Below are 17,114 nucleotides of genomic sequence, written 5' to 3'. Positions count from 1 at the left end.
TGTATATATCACCAGAAAAGATAATTTGGTACATGGATAGTTAATATTTAATGATTACTGTGTCCCTTCCTCAATATGGTACTTTTGGAACTAGGAATTATTCCTGGGAGATGAATTATAACTAAAAGATTAACCAGAATAAATGGATGATCAGTAGAAATAAGGAGAAATTCATTAAACAGAAATATTAATATATATGTTTATAAGTATATAAGTATATACATATTTAGATGTCATCTCTATATATGTAGTTGACAGAGTGGCCCCTTATTATAACAGATCACCATTCATTAAAATTTTCTTTGTAGAACTCCAATGAACTATAATTTGAATTTCTGTTTCCCTCTGGTAATATCAAAAAAAGAAAGAGAGGAAACATCTTGGCACGGTTTATCATAGGCAGAGAATTTACAAGTGTAACAGGTGGAAGGGAACACTGAAAGGAGACTTCTGGACCTCATCAACAAAAAAGACATTTAATTTCTGTAGAAATGTGGGAGTTTGGAGTGGGAGAGGAAACTGGTTTTAAAAAAAAGGAAAATTAATGAAAATAAATATGAGAAAATAAGTGGTATTCTTTAAACAACATTATTCAATTCCCCTTGTTAAATACAAAGATGAATTGAGAAATGACTTGAAATATTTTGGGATACTGGTTTGGGAGAGAGTTATGAGACTGCCCACATCAAAACAGCAGTATCTGTAGACAAAGCATTCAGCCTCTTAAGATTCCCCTCTTGGGGGAGCCTTGCCCCTTCCTTCAAGGGACAGGCAAATGCCCTGTGGACAGACGCCCGAGAGGGAGAAGCAAAGGTTAGAGAAGCAAGACAATGGCAGTGCAGAGTCCTCCGTAGAAGTATGAGAAGTGACAAGGGAACGAGACCAAAAACACAGACATACTAACTTTATTCCTGCGGAGAAACTAACAACTGGAAAGAAGAGGCCATCGATGTTGAAATTCTCAAACATCCCTTGAACAGGTTGTCCATTAATTCGGAATGAGATGCTTGGAGCACTCAGATCTAAACAGCAACTGATGACATCATCCGTTCTCAACAAATGCTGGTTTGGTGAGCTTACTGTACGAGCAATACAACCTGGGGGGGGGGGGGCATTAAGTAAGGTAACAACGTATTTTATCTCAGAACATCAATCTCAGAGCTAAAGTCAAAGTTACGAATATGCAGTGGCAAACCAATGCATGACACTAGAATAGAATAAATCTTGAATGCAAATTCATGTTATATGCTAAACTCTTTATTTTAAAAAGTTGCTTTTTTTCAGGAGCCAGGCTGCTCTCTTTGCTATAAAGTGGACCTGCTGATATGCAGAAATTCTTGCACGTAGATGGATGCCATTTGACACAGATACTATCTTAGAGTAGATAATATAATAATGATGTGAGAGAAGTATCTCCAGGGAAAGATTTGACTTCAAATAACTTCCTATTACCTATTACTTCTATGACCATCATCAAATTACTTAACTTCTCTGAACTTTGATATGTTCTAAATATAACACCAAGTAACATCATCTCCTAGAGTTGTGGTAATGATTAAATTAAACGTTTTACAAGTAATGCACTCTTAGGTATAGCAGGTACTGTATCAGAATGCATGTCAGTTCCTTTTTCAAATGCTAAGTCCCCTTTGTTTTATAAATTCAAAATAAAAATATATAAGGATAATGAAGGCAGAAAATGTGATCATTTATTCTTGCAGTTCATTGTTTATTGTGAGACAACTATATACCCACTGGTTTATTGTTGTTTTACAATTAAATTTATTTCACAGAAGACCTTGGTTAGCTTCTTAAGTAAAGCAGGATACAATCTGAGGTATGAAAATGATATCTGATAAATATCATTTCTCATCCTGGCCAACCTATGGTCTAAGCTCATTCCTGACTATTTAAGAAGTCTTTTGCTAATTAATCTCAAGAGTATCTGTTTCTCATAGCTAACTGCAAGAAAAGAAAGGTTCTCTCAAACACACATGTTCACAAACACAAACATACCCTTCAATTTGAGCAAAGACAAAAATAGATTTCATGATACATGCTTTATATTTTTATAACCCTTCTTTATATTTCTAGCATGCCAAAATTTTTAACAAGAATATATTTAAACTGCTAGTAGTAGAGAATGTTTACTTTATAAAATGTAGGCACTTTTGATTTTACCAATATTCAAATCTGCAAGCAATAAATTCACTATGAAATGATTCTTCTACAATTCCCTGACTATTATAAAGATATCTTTTTAAAAATATCATGTAAAAGCAATGCAGCTCACAGAAAAAGGTCTATTTTCTTGTTTGTATCAAGATCCGCAGCTAATAAAAATGTTATTAAACAGGTATTTACTGTAATCCAAATATATTGCTCAGTTTGAGGGATCTGATGCTAATGCTAATGACTGTCTAACAGTCACCAGGATAAACTGCTTTGCAAGGTCTGAAACAAACAGATAAGAGAAGACCAACAGTGAACAATCTGAGGTCCGCAGTTTCAATTGCACTCACACTGTGGAATCCACTTAGTAGCATTTTCAGGTTGCATTTACATAAACTATGTCAAGTCCATATGAGAACTACATTCCTATTCTCTGCATTCACCAGAAAGGAAGACAACAACACTCTGATTTATTATCCATCTTTCCTATACTATGACATTCCTCCATACTTCTTCTATATTTAAATTCTCTAAAAGCACCAAAATTTTTCACACTTTTGTTCTTTTAAACACCTGGGACCTGGATTCCCAAAATCCAATTCTGCATTCATAGAGAGGAGATGTATTAATAGCAACACTGTGCAAAGTTTAAAGTAGAGAGAAAAAATGAAGACACAGCTCAAAACTTATGCTTATGAACCAAATCCTGTTTCCAAGGAACATTGCTACTCTCTACTTATAAAATAAAATGCTAAGTGGTAGAGAATGTGCTCTATCCTAGAAGTCACCAATAATTTGACACTTTAAATTCTATATCAACCAATAAGAAGAAAAGTAATAGGAGAATGACCCCAAGAAGATTATCTAAATGAATTTGACCTTGGTAATTTAGTTACATTCCAGATAATTTAGATGTGTCTTTGTTGACTATGAATCTAAAATTAGCAAAGCATTTTGTAGACCCAGACTCTTAGTGGCTCCAGAGAACACACCTTTCAACTACAGGCATAATATGGTACACATTTTCTTGCTACTTTAAAAAATGAAGAAAATTTCAAGATGATTTTTTTCCTGAAATTCCACAACCTACCATCCTTTCTATATAACATGTCCATAGAGTCACTAAAATTTGTTTTGTTCTTATTGTTCTATTTAATAGATACTTGGTAATTAAAGATATAATGCACTTGATTCAATTTCACAAGCACTGGGTACTTTTAATGCATTGGAAGAAAATGCTTCAAACTGAACGGAAAAACAAAAATGGTGAAATGTGTTACATGGTTAAAATAATTGGAAGCAACTTGGTATTGGCTTATTATTCAATTATTATTTATTATTTCCCCCCAAGCTCTGTGTAATGGGGAAACAAGTCAACATGTTTCATTCATTCACTTGAGTACCCATTTCCTGCAGAGCAATACTAGCAGCTAGAAAGAGAGAGAGAATAATAATAGCCATAGGATTATCATCAAAACATATTATAACATAGATATTTGCCCTATTGTATGTTTGAAGGATCTTCTGAACTTAGTGCTCTTTGCCTATGGTTGGTCAGTAGGAAAGTTTTACTGTGAGAACAGGCACTGTGATTATAGCCCGACCAGCACAGTATACCCATGTATAGGGCAGTCCATACTATTTATTGCAAGGACTCAGACTACAGGCCCCAGTGGCGAGATGAAACATCCAAAAATGCAGCTTCATCTCCTCTAGACAACTGAGCTAACTGGCACTGAATGTAAGAAAAATTCAGTAAGTGTTATTGTTAAATACAACTACATAGAGTGATTTTAGTTTATAAACTCATTACCATAAACTCTTATATTTCATACTTTTCATACGCTATCAGGCCTATAGCATTCATAAATGACTATCACCGGCAATCCATAAAAGGCAAAGTTTAGCTTTTTATAACTTAAGCTAACTTTCTGTGTCTTCTATACATAAAAAGCTTTATAAAATATGTCAAGGTCCTATCAGGACTGTATTCTAAATGCAGCTTTATTAACACAAGCATATGTCTGCAGAATTCAGATGAATTCTAGCATACAAAAAAATCTCTTTTAAATGGAAACAACCAAACTATACCTCTTTATGAATCAGAGAAAAAATATTTTTTTAATATGAAGTAAACTCACATTTTCAATACATACTCATTCATCAAAGCTGAGAATTGGTAGCTGATGAAATGAACTATACCAGGGGTGGGGAAACTGTGGTCTTCTAGATCCTGAAGTGTGGCCTTTTGATGGAATCCAATTTTTACAAAACAAATCCTTTTATGTTTATTAATACATTTTTGTCTTTTATATGTTTATTTTATTTTAAAAGTGGTATTTAAAATACCAAAGAATAAAATAAGTTTCAATGAAATAATCCTCCCAGATTGACCAGCACGATTAGAACATTCATAAGCCACAAGGGCTAAATTGACAGCTGCTACACTCATGATTTAGTTCTAACTTCCCACACCTAACTGGCACCACTACCACAGGAGCCTGGTTGGTGAGAGTTTACAGGGGTTGAGTATGCTGCCAGTCTGTTATCAACTTTTGACAATGGTACAGTTTCTGTTTGAAGTAGAATTTGTGAATAGTTGCATGGCTTGACAGTATTTTTTAATTCTGTCTGCTTAAAAGCCCATCATGTCAAAGAAAACCAAGAGAACACTGAAGGAGGAAAACAGGTTTTTTAATGAGGACTGGGAATTGCTGTATTATCTTGTTTCTGCTAATGATAAGATGCTTTGCTTGCTTTGTGATACTGCAATGTCAACATTAAAGAAATTCAATGCTCATCGGCATTATAACACAAAGATCACAGATACTTTAAATTAGAGGGAGAGGTACAAAAGGTTGCATTGCAGAAATTAAAAGATGAAAAACAAAAGCAAAGACAATTCATTCAAGCAGAAATAAGATCTAAAAATAATGCCACTGAAGCAACTTATAAAGTAGCTTATATACTTGGGGAAAAGGGAAAGCCATACAATGATGTAGAAATTGTGAAAGAATGCATTGTTGAAGTTGTAGGATGCTTAGACCCTGATAACGTTCCAAAGTACAAATGACTGCCTCTTTTAAGGAGAACCATAATAATCAGCAGCATGAATTAGCCTTCAACTTAACAGAACAATTCCATGCAATACTTCAAAGGTAACATATATATATATTTTTTTCCAATTGCTTTGGATGAATCACCTGATACGACTGACTCAGCACAGGTTTTATACTTTATTCAGGTCATAATAAAAGATTTTCTTTGCTACAAAGAGTTATTTGCTTTGGGCACTCTTGCAAACAGAAAATGAAGAATAGATACCTTCAACAATTTTCAAGATAAATGTGAAGTTGGACTGAATTTGGTAAATTTAGTGAGTATATGTACAGAGGGTGCACACTCCATGACAGGAAAACATGAAGGGTTTATTGCACAGATAAATGAAAGTATTAACAGATCCAGATGCTCTCATTTCTTTTCATTGTATCTTGCATCAGCAAAATCTCTACGCTAAAGCTACTATTTTAAGTGACATTTTGCAACAAGTTATAAGTATTGTTAACTATATTCAGGCAAATACAACATGGCATCATCAGTTTTGTAATATACTAAAGTTGAACGATAAGGTATTCAGGGTGTATTTGTGATATCATTCTAAAGTGGGTTGGCTATCTCACGGTCAGGTATTAGCCAAAATTTTATGTCTGCAAGAACAGATAGTTAAATTTTATGAAGAACAGAATCAGCAATGTAATTACTGAAAGACGATTTCTGTAGGAATGTAACATTTCTCTGTGATAACATGTCAAATCAAAACGACTTGAATATTTCTTTGCAAGGTAAAACTAAGTTTATATATGATATGTAGTAAAACATTTAAGCATTTTGAAAAAAGCTATCTTTTTTTCAAAACACTTTTTCAGAAGGAAATTTTGGATGAATATTTTTCCCAGTTAGCAAAGGTCATTGATGAGCAGGATGATATATGCAAATAATTTGAAGAATACACAGCTGTGATAGACCTATTAACTGGAGAATATAATGAAAGGTTCAGTGACTTAGAGAATCATGACATCACACTCAAATTAGTATTTTAGCCTCACCTACTTGATATCACCAAGGCACCTAAAGAACTGCAGATGAATTGATTGAGCTCTCAATAGATGGCATTTTAAAGTTATTGTTTGATGCTAAGAAAGATCCTATTGAAATATGGAAAAATGCAGAATACCCAGGCCTTCAGCAACCAAAAAAATGCTTTTTTGCTTTTTAACTGCTTATTGTTGAGAATCTACATTCTCCTACCTAACTCAAATCAAGACATCCTTAAGGTCATGAATGACTGATACTCATCTAGAGGATCAACTGAAACTGCGGACCTTCATGCTGCAACCAAATATTCAAACTCTTTCCAACAAAAAGCAGACACAACAAAGTCGTTAAAGGGTTAGTTTAACTTTAAAATTAACAAATAGTTTTCATTTTTTGAAATTATTAAGTACATAGTAGTTAGAGTTTTACAAAATAATGTACACTTTTAAGTATATCTAATTGAAGTTTCTTGATTACAGCTAAATTAATGCAGCCTTCCAACATGAAAAGGTTTCCCAACCCTGAACTTTATATTTTTAAACCGTTTGATGCTTCCAAAAGAAAGTATCATTTGATCATGAACTACTGCACTTTACAAATTACTTATTTTTGCCATTACATTCTCTAGCAGAAAGTTGAACTTAGTCTATTTCTTCCATTTATATTCCAGCTTTTGGTTTTTATTCTTTTTATATTGGAAGCTAAAGCTTTGCACATACCAATTAGTAGGAAACATACAAGTATTTCACAGTTCATTCATGCATTGGAATGCCACTCTTTAAGTATTTATTCAGTATTGTTCATAAGCAATACATTCCCTTGAAAGGTACTGTAATTATAAGCATTTTCTTTTCCCCCAATGAAATTCTGCTTTTTACTCAACACTCTTACTTGCCATTCTCAAGGTTAAGTCTCTGAATAGTGAATGTATGCCACAGAAGCAGCACCAATAGCTTTCAGAAATACACAGCAAGAGCAAAAGGTCTCCTTCTAGAACATGATGAAAGAAATTGGATAGTACTTACCTGACCAGAGATGAAGGCCATCAAATCCATAGGAGAAGAGATCATCTCCAACACCATTTCCACCCCACTCTTCGCCCCCTCCAGGGTAGGGAGAATACCCTTCGGTGGAAGCCCAGCCCACTCGCAAGTGGGTTGCTTCGGCTGTCACAAAGGGCTCTGTGTGGTCCACCATCAGCTCATAGTACCATTTCTTATACTGAGCAGACCCTTCACTGACGCCCAGAAAAATATTGGGTCTCATGCTTTAAAGAGATAGGAAGAGCATATGAGGAAAAGTCCAATAACCCTTCCATTGTTTTCATTTACATCTCACTATTTTGAACATTAGTCCTGCTTCTCTAAGATGCCACATTTTAAATTAATGTTTCCCTAAACACTATGAAATTATTAAAATAACCACTGAACCACAGTGAAAGCTAGTTCTACAGCTTTGTGTCACATGGGGTATGAGGCTGAAGCAGGTCATGTTGTTTATGAAGGAACCAAGGTAACTAATCAGTTTTGTTGTTCATCTGCCTCGCTACGAACAGAAAAATTTTAGTAAGTTGTCTATAATTCCATTTTAGGAGGGGACTTATGGGCATTCTCATGAGAATACTAGAGTTTAGCGAAGGTCTCAGGAGTTACAACTCATTAACAGCAGGTCTGTTGTACACAGAACCACGAAGGAAGTCTTACATCAATGCTGTTTAAAAAACACAACACAGAAATATACAACAAATTCTTTGTTTCTGTTTCAACAGGATACAGCACAAGTACCTCCTAGATAGCTGCTAGGTAGAATGTACCAAAGTTACTACCATCACACACGGCATTTTGTTGACTATAAGCAGTATTTATTACTATTTATTTATGTGTTTATTTGGGGGGATAAGAAAGGCAGCGAGGCATGGTGGTGAAAAGCTCAGTCTCTGGAGTTAGACCCAAGTTCCATTTCTAGGTTTCAGTTTTTTTAACTTATAAAATGTGGATAGTAGTAGCACCTAGGACAGTACAAACACAAACAGTATAGAATACATGTAAAGCACTCAGCATGGTAGTTGGCATTTGGTACTCAATAAATGTTAGCGATCTTGGAAGATAGATCTAACTGAAGATATGGTTTTATTGGTTATTTGAAATTTATTATATTTTGGACATACTATTTTTTTATTGGATATAACAGACAACTCAAAGTGATACTGAAGGATGGCATTTTTAGTTATATTCTAAGAAGGAGTAAAACATAATTCTTTACAACTACATCCCTGTATGACTGTCAGGCTTCTCTGGAAAATGTCAATGATAAACCAAAGCTTCTAAAAAAAGGAAAAACCATATTTTCTGTTGTTCATTTATTGTTATCACATCTGATTGGTAGAAAAAGTTTCTATTATTCACTGAAGAAATACATAAAAGATCCTAATTGAATATTGGTCATACAGTGTCATAGCTACAGTGTGAGAACACAAATTCTTTTGTTATGTTACTCATTTGGTGGCATTGTCTATCTGATTTTACCTGCTGACGTGGTTCACAAGACGTGTCTGCAGTAACAGATCTCTTCCTGGTAGGAGATTGTCACAGATGAGATGCTGGTTAGAACGGACTGCAACTCCATGGCAAACACAGAGTGAGCATAAGACATCTAGAACCTGCAAAGAGAAATTACTGTCAACTGATTCTAATTCCCCTTCCAAAATCAAGCATGAGCAGCACTTTCCACAAAACAAACATATTCCCTCCAGTTATGTCTGACTCAGTCATATAAACATTACAGTATGTTTCCCACTGATTGTCTAGCTTTTCATCATACACAAATTTAGAACTGTTGATGCTCTCACTGATGCTATGAATAAACACTAAACAGTATTATTACTTGATTGAAATTAAGAGATGAAAAATACTCTTGAAAAATTTGACACCCTTTTTAAAAGTTATCTTATGTTAAAAATATATTTTAAATGATTCCAGAATTCATTCACAGAAATAAAAAATGGTTTACTTACCTTATGATTTCTTCCATGCTTGTCTAAAAGCGAGATAATAGATTTAATATGCCCTTCTTTAATAATATTAAGAGCTTCTGGACTTTCAACCAACACACAGTGTAAAACTTCGAGAATACCTAAAGGTAAAACAAAGAAAGGGAAAAAAATGTAATCCTTCTGCAATAACCAGTGTCGTTCTTTTTCTCCATGTGTTCATTCAGCTCAACATATAATTACTTTGTGCTCAATGTGATTGTCACAAGGCACTGTGATAGGTGACAGGTGGTGTGTGGGAGAGGGGACTGATATACAAAGATGATGGAATCACAGTTGAAGGAAGAAAAGGCAGACAACTAAGACACAGTGTGTAGCTGAGGAATCATGTAATTCTACTTGCAGGAGGTAGAAAAGAAAGCAACACACAGGTAGGGCTTTAGAGAATACATTCAATGATCATTTCCAGACTTTCCAGGAAAGGAAGGGCAGTACATGCACAAGTGAAGTCTTGAATGAAGGGCATACCTGGTGTGCCTAAAATGTACAAAGCAAGGGGGAAGGGGACAGGTAGGTTAGGGTCAGCTTATAAGGCTTCTTGGCATTGAAAGTATAATCCTGCAACAGTACATCCTAATTCATGGAGATCATTACATTATTCTTGAGGTTCATCCTAGACAACGTTTCTCAGTTTAAAATGAGAGAAACATATAATACAAAAATAAATAGAAATACACAATGCACAAAATCTGATTAAAAATAGTGATATTTTTTAAGTATCTGATATCACAAAAGATAAAGTAGAACATACTTTTTCTTAACTAAGTTTAAAAAAAAGGAAGAGAAAAAACTTCATTATCAGATTTTTTAATATAAACTTGAAAAGCTAAATGTGCATCTGTATTCAGTTTTTCAGAGCAAGCTTGCCTTGCCAATAATGTGAATTCAGGTCACGCATAGCAACCAGACCCAACATACAGAAAATATGATCTCTCTTTCTGAGAGTTACATAGTATTGGGATGTGCCCAAGAGGAACCCTACAGAAAGGTACATACATCTAAAATGGAGTTCACGTTCTTGGAAAAGAAATGTAAAGTTTCAAATTTACACAGGTAGAATACAGACATAATTCTCTAAGTTTCTCACAATTTATACTTGATTCAAGTTCTAATCCATTACAAGACTAGGGCTGTTAATGCTAATTTCTTCACTAATGATTTATCTTGTTGAAATATTATATGTTCAGATAAAAAAATACCCCAACAGATCTTGAGTTAATTTTTGGTGCTGTTCAAAATCAGCTGTTATGTTCCAACAACTCACGACAGTTAAAAATTAAAGATAACAGAAAATAATAATACAAGAGGCTGATGAGTAAGTTAAAGAAGATGGTTACATAAGTATACTGTAACTGAATACTTCCTTTGGTATTATTAAAAAAGCAGTGATAAAATAAACATATTCATTCTGGCCTAAAATAAACTAAAAGAAATGGAAAAGAAGTTTTAATAGATTAGTCATGTTATCCTGATGTTTTTGTTTGTTTTCTCTCACCATTTATTACTGTAGAACACATAGCTGCCTATTTTTTGTAAATAAAATCTTATTTTGCATTCCTTGCACATTCCACACAGGTTTACATACCTGTCTACAGCTGCTTTTACACTGCAAAAGCAGAATTGAGTGGATATAACAGACCTTGGTCTGTTACAGTCCACAGAGACTATAATAATTACTATCTGGCTGCTATGAACTGAATATTTGTACCTTACCAAAATTGGTAAGTTGAAATCCTAAACCTCATAGTGATGGTGTTAGGAAGTGGGGCCTTTTGGAAGGTGACCAGCTCATGAGGGCAGAGCCCCTATGAATGGGATTAATGCCTTTATAAAGGAGGCCCCAAGGAGCCTTTTGTCCCTTCTGCCATGGGAGGACCAGTTTTCTATGAGAAAGCAGCCCCTACCAGACAGGAAATCTGCAAGAACCATAGTCTTGGACTTCCCAGCTTCTAGAACTATGAGAAATAAATTTCTGTTTATAAACCATCCAGTTTATGATATTTTGTTACAGCAGTCCTGATTGACTAAAACACTAGCCTTTTACAGAAAAAGTTTACCAATCCTTGGTATAGAATTTAACCATTAAGAAAAAGGACCAAGAAGGAGAAGACCAAGAACGATAAATTCTCTTGGTAAATAAATGTTCATGAAGGCCCATACCATGCCTAAACCTAAATATATCAAAAAAGGTTTAAAACTAGAGTAATGAATAGCATATACAACAAAATGCAAGAATGGCAATATGAGAATAAATCCTTGATTTTTCTCATATTTAGCTTAGTCTAATAGAAGGCTTTCAGAATTAGCAGTTTAACATTAAATAAGTTTTTTTTTTTTTTCCCTTCAATCCTAGCAGGTCACATCCAACAAATAAATACACACTTAGCTGAAAAAAATTGACTGCCTCTAATTCTACTAATTCTGACAATAAAACATCAGAGAAAACAATTTTTATTTTTAATTTTATTGGAATGACTTAGAATATGCATTTATTAAATGGATGGTACCTTGAGAACAACCCTGGTTGACCATAATAAATTTATTTATTTTATTGAAATAAATATGCTTTTCTTGTAGTAAAATATTCTTAAAAGGAAAACAAATTAGAAATACTAAAGAGATCATATTTAAAGAAATAAAGAAGAGCTATACTATATTACGTGTAAATTTAATCTTGCTGATATATGCCTTGAACTCTTGAGTGAAAAATGAGGCAGACAAATCGTGCTTAATAAAGATTATAATGGCAATACTTGACTGAAGATGATTTGACCACTAAATACAGTGAATAAGACACAGAAATAGCAACCGTTCATAGAGCCTATTGTCACATTCTTGAAGAAAATTTGGTAGATATAACAGTATTACTAGGATGAAAGAATTATGAATGTCCCAAAAATTGCCCCCCAAAATAAAAATCTCAATCAAACACAAAAACTAGAAAGGCAAAGCAACTGGATCTTGTAAGTTTTAATGAATTTATAGAAGTGATTTTAATGAAACTTTTAATAACATGGAAATATAAAATATATAATGTAACTTTTTAAAAGTAGATGAAAATATGATATCTCTTATAATTGTAACTATGTAAAATATATTTATTTGTATAAAATATACATTTCAAAAAAGACCAGAAGTTAATACATAAAGAGTTAGTCCTGGTTATTGCTGGATTAGTAGGTATACTTCTCTTCTAATATTCCATAAATTCTATGAAATGAGCATGCATAACTTTTATAGTAAGAAACATATTTTTAAAGAACCATAACACAATAGGAAGCCATAATGCAAATGTCTATTTCCATTTTATTTCTGCCACTAAATCTCAATAATTATTCAATTCATGCAAATTAGTAAAGCCTGACAACAAATGGGCAATAATATTCCCTGCCTTTCCTCCCTACAGTATATAATTATAATTAACTTGTAATTTACGGAACAATTTAAGTCTAATCTTATACTTCACTTAAGTTATATGAACTTATTTTCATTCCATAAATTTAGAATAAGCATAAACAAACCCTATCTGTTGCCACACACAGAACACACAAATTATAGTACCGAGGGTCTACATCAGGACTCAGTGTTGTACAGCAACAGACTAGGGTTGTTCTCAAGATACTAGCGATTTAATATGCACGATATGCCTTAGTGAGGGAGAGTAATAAGAACTTAGGTTGAGTATTCCAAGTTGATTTCAAATACCATTTCCTAATTGTCTTCTGGGCATTTCAACTAGATCTCTACATGTTCTCAACTCAATTTTTCCAAAACTGAACATTTTTGTATCTACACACATAAAACTGCTTCTCTGGTTCATCCATATGCTCCAGCTGAAAGCCTTAAGTCATTTTTGAATCCTCTTCCATGTTCTCATTTTTCCAAATTGAGTCATTAAATTTCATTAATCCTATGTCCTGATTTATCTCCTAAGCTCATCCTTTTCTTTCGTTGAATAGCCTCTTACTACTTCCCTGCCTCTAGTCTCTCCTCCCTTCCCAACCCATCTTCCATACTGTGGGCAGCTGTTATTCTAAAACACACACTGAATGGATGTCACCCCCTTGCTTAAAATCTTCATTGGCTCCCCAGGCTTTACAAGGTCATAGTCCATTCCCCTAATCACACTATTAATGTATCAGTCCCTACACTAGACATTTCCACCTTCCTTCTCAGCCTCAATTCCCACCACTTCCTCCTACAAATAATAATATATGCTTTTACATAAATATTGATTATAAATATTTATTAAGTACCTACCAGGCACTGTTCTAAGCAGAGGGGATCAGCAGTGAACCAGAGAGGCAAAGCCCTCTTAGAACTTGTAGGAACTTTCCCATCTTCAAGACTTTCCCTGTGCTATTCTCAGTCTTAACCACACTCTTCTTTTCTGAGACTGCACAATCTCAATCATCTTACAAAGATTGAAAGTCACCTCATTTGGTGAGTCTTTACCAATGCCATGGGATGAATATAATTATTCCCTTTTTCAGTAGTATTGATCACATCATATCAAAATTATTTACATTCATTTCAACCTCCCACTAAAGAAATGAGCCCTTGAGAACAGGGATTGATTTAATATAGCCTCCTTGTCATTCAGCACACGGCCCAAGGAGGTCCATCTACATGGGATGGACCAAATGAACATAAATGAACTGTTAGTCCTCACCTTCAGTTTAAACAAAATAAATCTGCAATTTGTTTGTTTACTCGTAACAAAAATTATTATTGCGAAATGTATGTGGAATAACTACTATGACCTATTTTATATCTGGAATCTTTCATATTAAAACCTTTGACTTACATTTTTAAAGGTAGAGAAGACACATGACATAACATAGAGAATGTATATTTCTTAGTGCTATGATTTCCTTGAGGAAATCCATTCAATGTGTGCTTTAATTTCATTGAGGAAAAATTTTACCTGGTGAATTAGGCAAATTTCTACGGTGGTCATGCACAGAATGTAAAATTGAGGTTGCAGGCATCATACATGTTTAATACAAGCAAATATTTAACTATTTCCTTAAAACTTTTATGGTTAAAACTTTCTGAATTATTTACATTCTCATGAGAAAGAAAAACCTCTGAGGATATAACAAAACATCGAGGAATAAATTAATGATATCGGGAACAGTTAAGTGCAATGATCGGTAGAGAATGTTCCACATCATGTTTCCTGTAACCAAAGTATAGTGGCCCTGTGCTTTCCACTGACAGACTTACACTTTTGTTACTTGGCTTCTAAAAGTATAGGAGTTTCATCTGAGATCAAAGTTAACAGTGCTACTGTCTTACTACAGATCCCACTTGGGGCTTTCCAAGGTTGAACGAAATTTGTTGAGAGTCTGCATGAAAAAACTAGATACAAGCCACAGGGCAGCCCAGTTAAGTGTGATCTGACTTTTACCCACCGAGAAGAATCTAGCCTGGGGATTTTGCCCCATAGCAAGCAGCCACAGGTTTATGTTGGAGAGATGGAGTGAGCAGAACCCGGCAGGTAGCCCCTCAGGCACAGGAGGCCAACGTGGAGGCAGAGCAAGCCAAGACACTGGCGATCACAAAGCTGGCGCTCTTGTGATCGTCACAGAAAAACAAGGAAAACCAATAAACGTGGAAAGCACAATACCACCCCCGCCCCAGGATATTGTTTTCTCACTTACACTTAATTGTTTTGCAAAAATAAACCAAAATCAAAATCATCTCAGAACCCTGAGGGTTTAAATAGAACCTAGCTCTCGATGCACAAAGGACACATGAGTGTGATTCAGCTTTGGGAGAAGGAAATTCTCTCCTCCATGTCTATTTTAAGTGGGAGAGATGACACTGAACAACGTATTATCCCCCAAGGAACACATGGTTGCAACTGAAAATTGCGACATGGAAACCCTTTAGTTTAGGCTAGAGATAGGTGAACAGGAAGGCTCCAACCTGGGTGCCAATTAGCAGGAATTAAACTGCCCCCTCATGAAGGAAACACTGGGAATTTGGCACAAACAGTACAATGGTGGCCACAATAGCATCAAGGAATGTCACAATGAGAGACACAGTGACTTACAAGTTTTCAAACCACAGGTTGCTGTTTTGGGTCCCAACCCCCCTCCTACCTGGGCACTGAAACTCTTTGTAGCTTTTTGTTCAGAACCTTATTATTAATATCCACTAATTTCATGGAAGGCAAATGGAAATAGGCAGATATGTCTTAACTCCGAGTAATTAAATTTAGACAAAATGACACAATAAGTAAAAAGACTGGTGAAAATAAACTGGTAAGTGACTGAGAAAGAACAAGAAAACACACAGAACACAAAACAACAGGCCAGAGCTATCCATAGCAGCTAAAAGAAAATTTTTCTGGAATGTAGTAATTAGGTATCCAACGGATTATCATCCTTCCAAAAGAGTGACTGACTGGTAGACTTGGTATTTATGAAGTTAATGGGGAAATATCATAATAAGGGGTATCGCTATTATTCTGTTGCATTATGTAGTGGTGAGAAGCATGGACTCAAGCCAATGCACACATCTTTGAATCCCAGTAGGTTTTTGGCAAGTTCCTTAAACTCTCTGTGCTCCAATGTCCACATCTGTGAAATGGACACAGTAATGGTGCCTGGGGAGGGAACTGTTGTGAGGAGCAATCTATAGAAGGCATTTAGCACAGGGCCGGGATCAGAGCCATGCTATACAAGCACTTGCTACTATTTTATGGTTCTAACAAAATAACATAAAAGGCAAATGAGATAAAGATTGATATGAAAGAATTACAGATATGCTTCTTGTTAAGCAGAGACTAAAAATTAGACATAAAAGGTAGGAAAATGCCGAAGACACAATACTGATCAGAGGAGAATTCAGGAGAGATACCTATGGATCAACATGATGACATGGAATCAAGGTTAGTTATTCCAATAAAATAAGGTAAATTAGTCAATCCAGGAAAAATTAAATCAGTCTGTTAGACCTTGGTGAGAGAGACAGAGAGACACAGAAAACACGAGGAGGCCCAGTAGGCAGAACTGCAGAAGGCTTTGCATACTTGACACAACAGGAGAATGGAGCCAAAAACACGGTGAAAATTTATCCAAGTAGACTTAGTGTTTAAGACATGCTAAAACAAGGCAGAAAGCTCCCCAAGTAGATAGGAGCCCCTTCTCGTGACACTAACATTATAAGAAAAACATGCAAGTAAAGTAAGCAGCAATAAAAGACAGCAGAAGACATGGTCCAGTGAGCTCCATGTTGGCAAAAGATCCAAGGAGTTTCAGAGTTTTTATTTTGGTTTTTTGTTTGTTTGTTTATTTATTTGTTGCTACATGCAATGGTGAGGCTGTAAGCAAAAGAAACTAAGCTATGTGTAAAAGCACTAATTTGTGCCTAGGGCCTGTGCATTTGAGAAGGTTCTGTAAAGACACACATCTGTCATTTCATTCCACTATTTTTTTTTTTTGAGGCAGGGTTTCACTGTGTCCTCCAGCTAGAGGGCGGTGGCCCAATCATAGCTCGCTGCTACCTCCAACTCCTGGGCTCAAGCAATCCTCCCGCTTCAGGCGTAGCTGGGACTATGGGTACATGCCTCCACACCTGGCTAATTTTTGTAGAGACAGGGTCTCGCTCTTGCTCAGGCTTATCTCAAATACTCCTGAGTTCCAGCCACCCTCTTGCCTCAGTCTCCCAAAGTGGTACGGTGCGAGCCACCACACCTGGCCTATTCCAGCAATTTAAATTAAACTGCCAATCAGTGATAAATCATGCACTACATGTAAGTTGTCTCCTTTTCAATAGTGGCCAGAGG

General features: G+C 35.2%; 1 protein-coding gene across 5 annotated transcripts in view; it reads right to left on the bottom strand.

Moving 5' to 3' along the window:
• Positions 1–17,114, bottom strand: part of RYR2 (ryanodine receptor 2) — a 644,030-nt gene that overhangs the window by 264,875 nt on the left and 362,041 nt on the right. For all 5 annotated transcript variants that reach the window (XM_075995501.1, XM_075995503.1, XM_075995502.1 and 2 more), the window contains 4 exons: positions 9,281–9,399; positions 8,793–8,926; positions 7,293–7,534; positions 905–1,097 (listed from right to left, as the gene is read on the bottom strand). In XM_075995501.1, coding sequence (XP_075851616.1) covers positions 905–1,097; positions 7,293–7,534; positions 8,793–8,926; positions 9,281–9,399 — 688 coding nt within the window. The remainder of the gene's footprint in view (positions 1–904; positions 1,098–7,292; positions 7,535–8,792; positions 8,927–9,280; positions 9,400–17,114) is intronic.

The sequence above is a fragment of the Microcebus murinus genome, chromosome 19 (genome assembly GCF_040939455.1).
Source record: "Microcebus murinus isolate Inina chromosome 19, M.murinus_Inina_mat1.0, whole genome shotgun sequence".
NCBI lineage: Eukaryota > Metazoa > Chordata > Mammalia > Primates > Cheirogaleidae > Microcebus > Microcebus murinus.
Note: the sequence above shows the minus strand (reverse complement) of the source record. Positions and strands in the feature narration are given on the sequence as shown.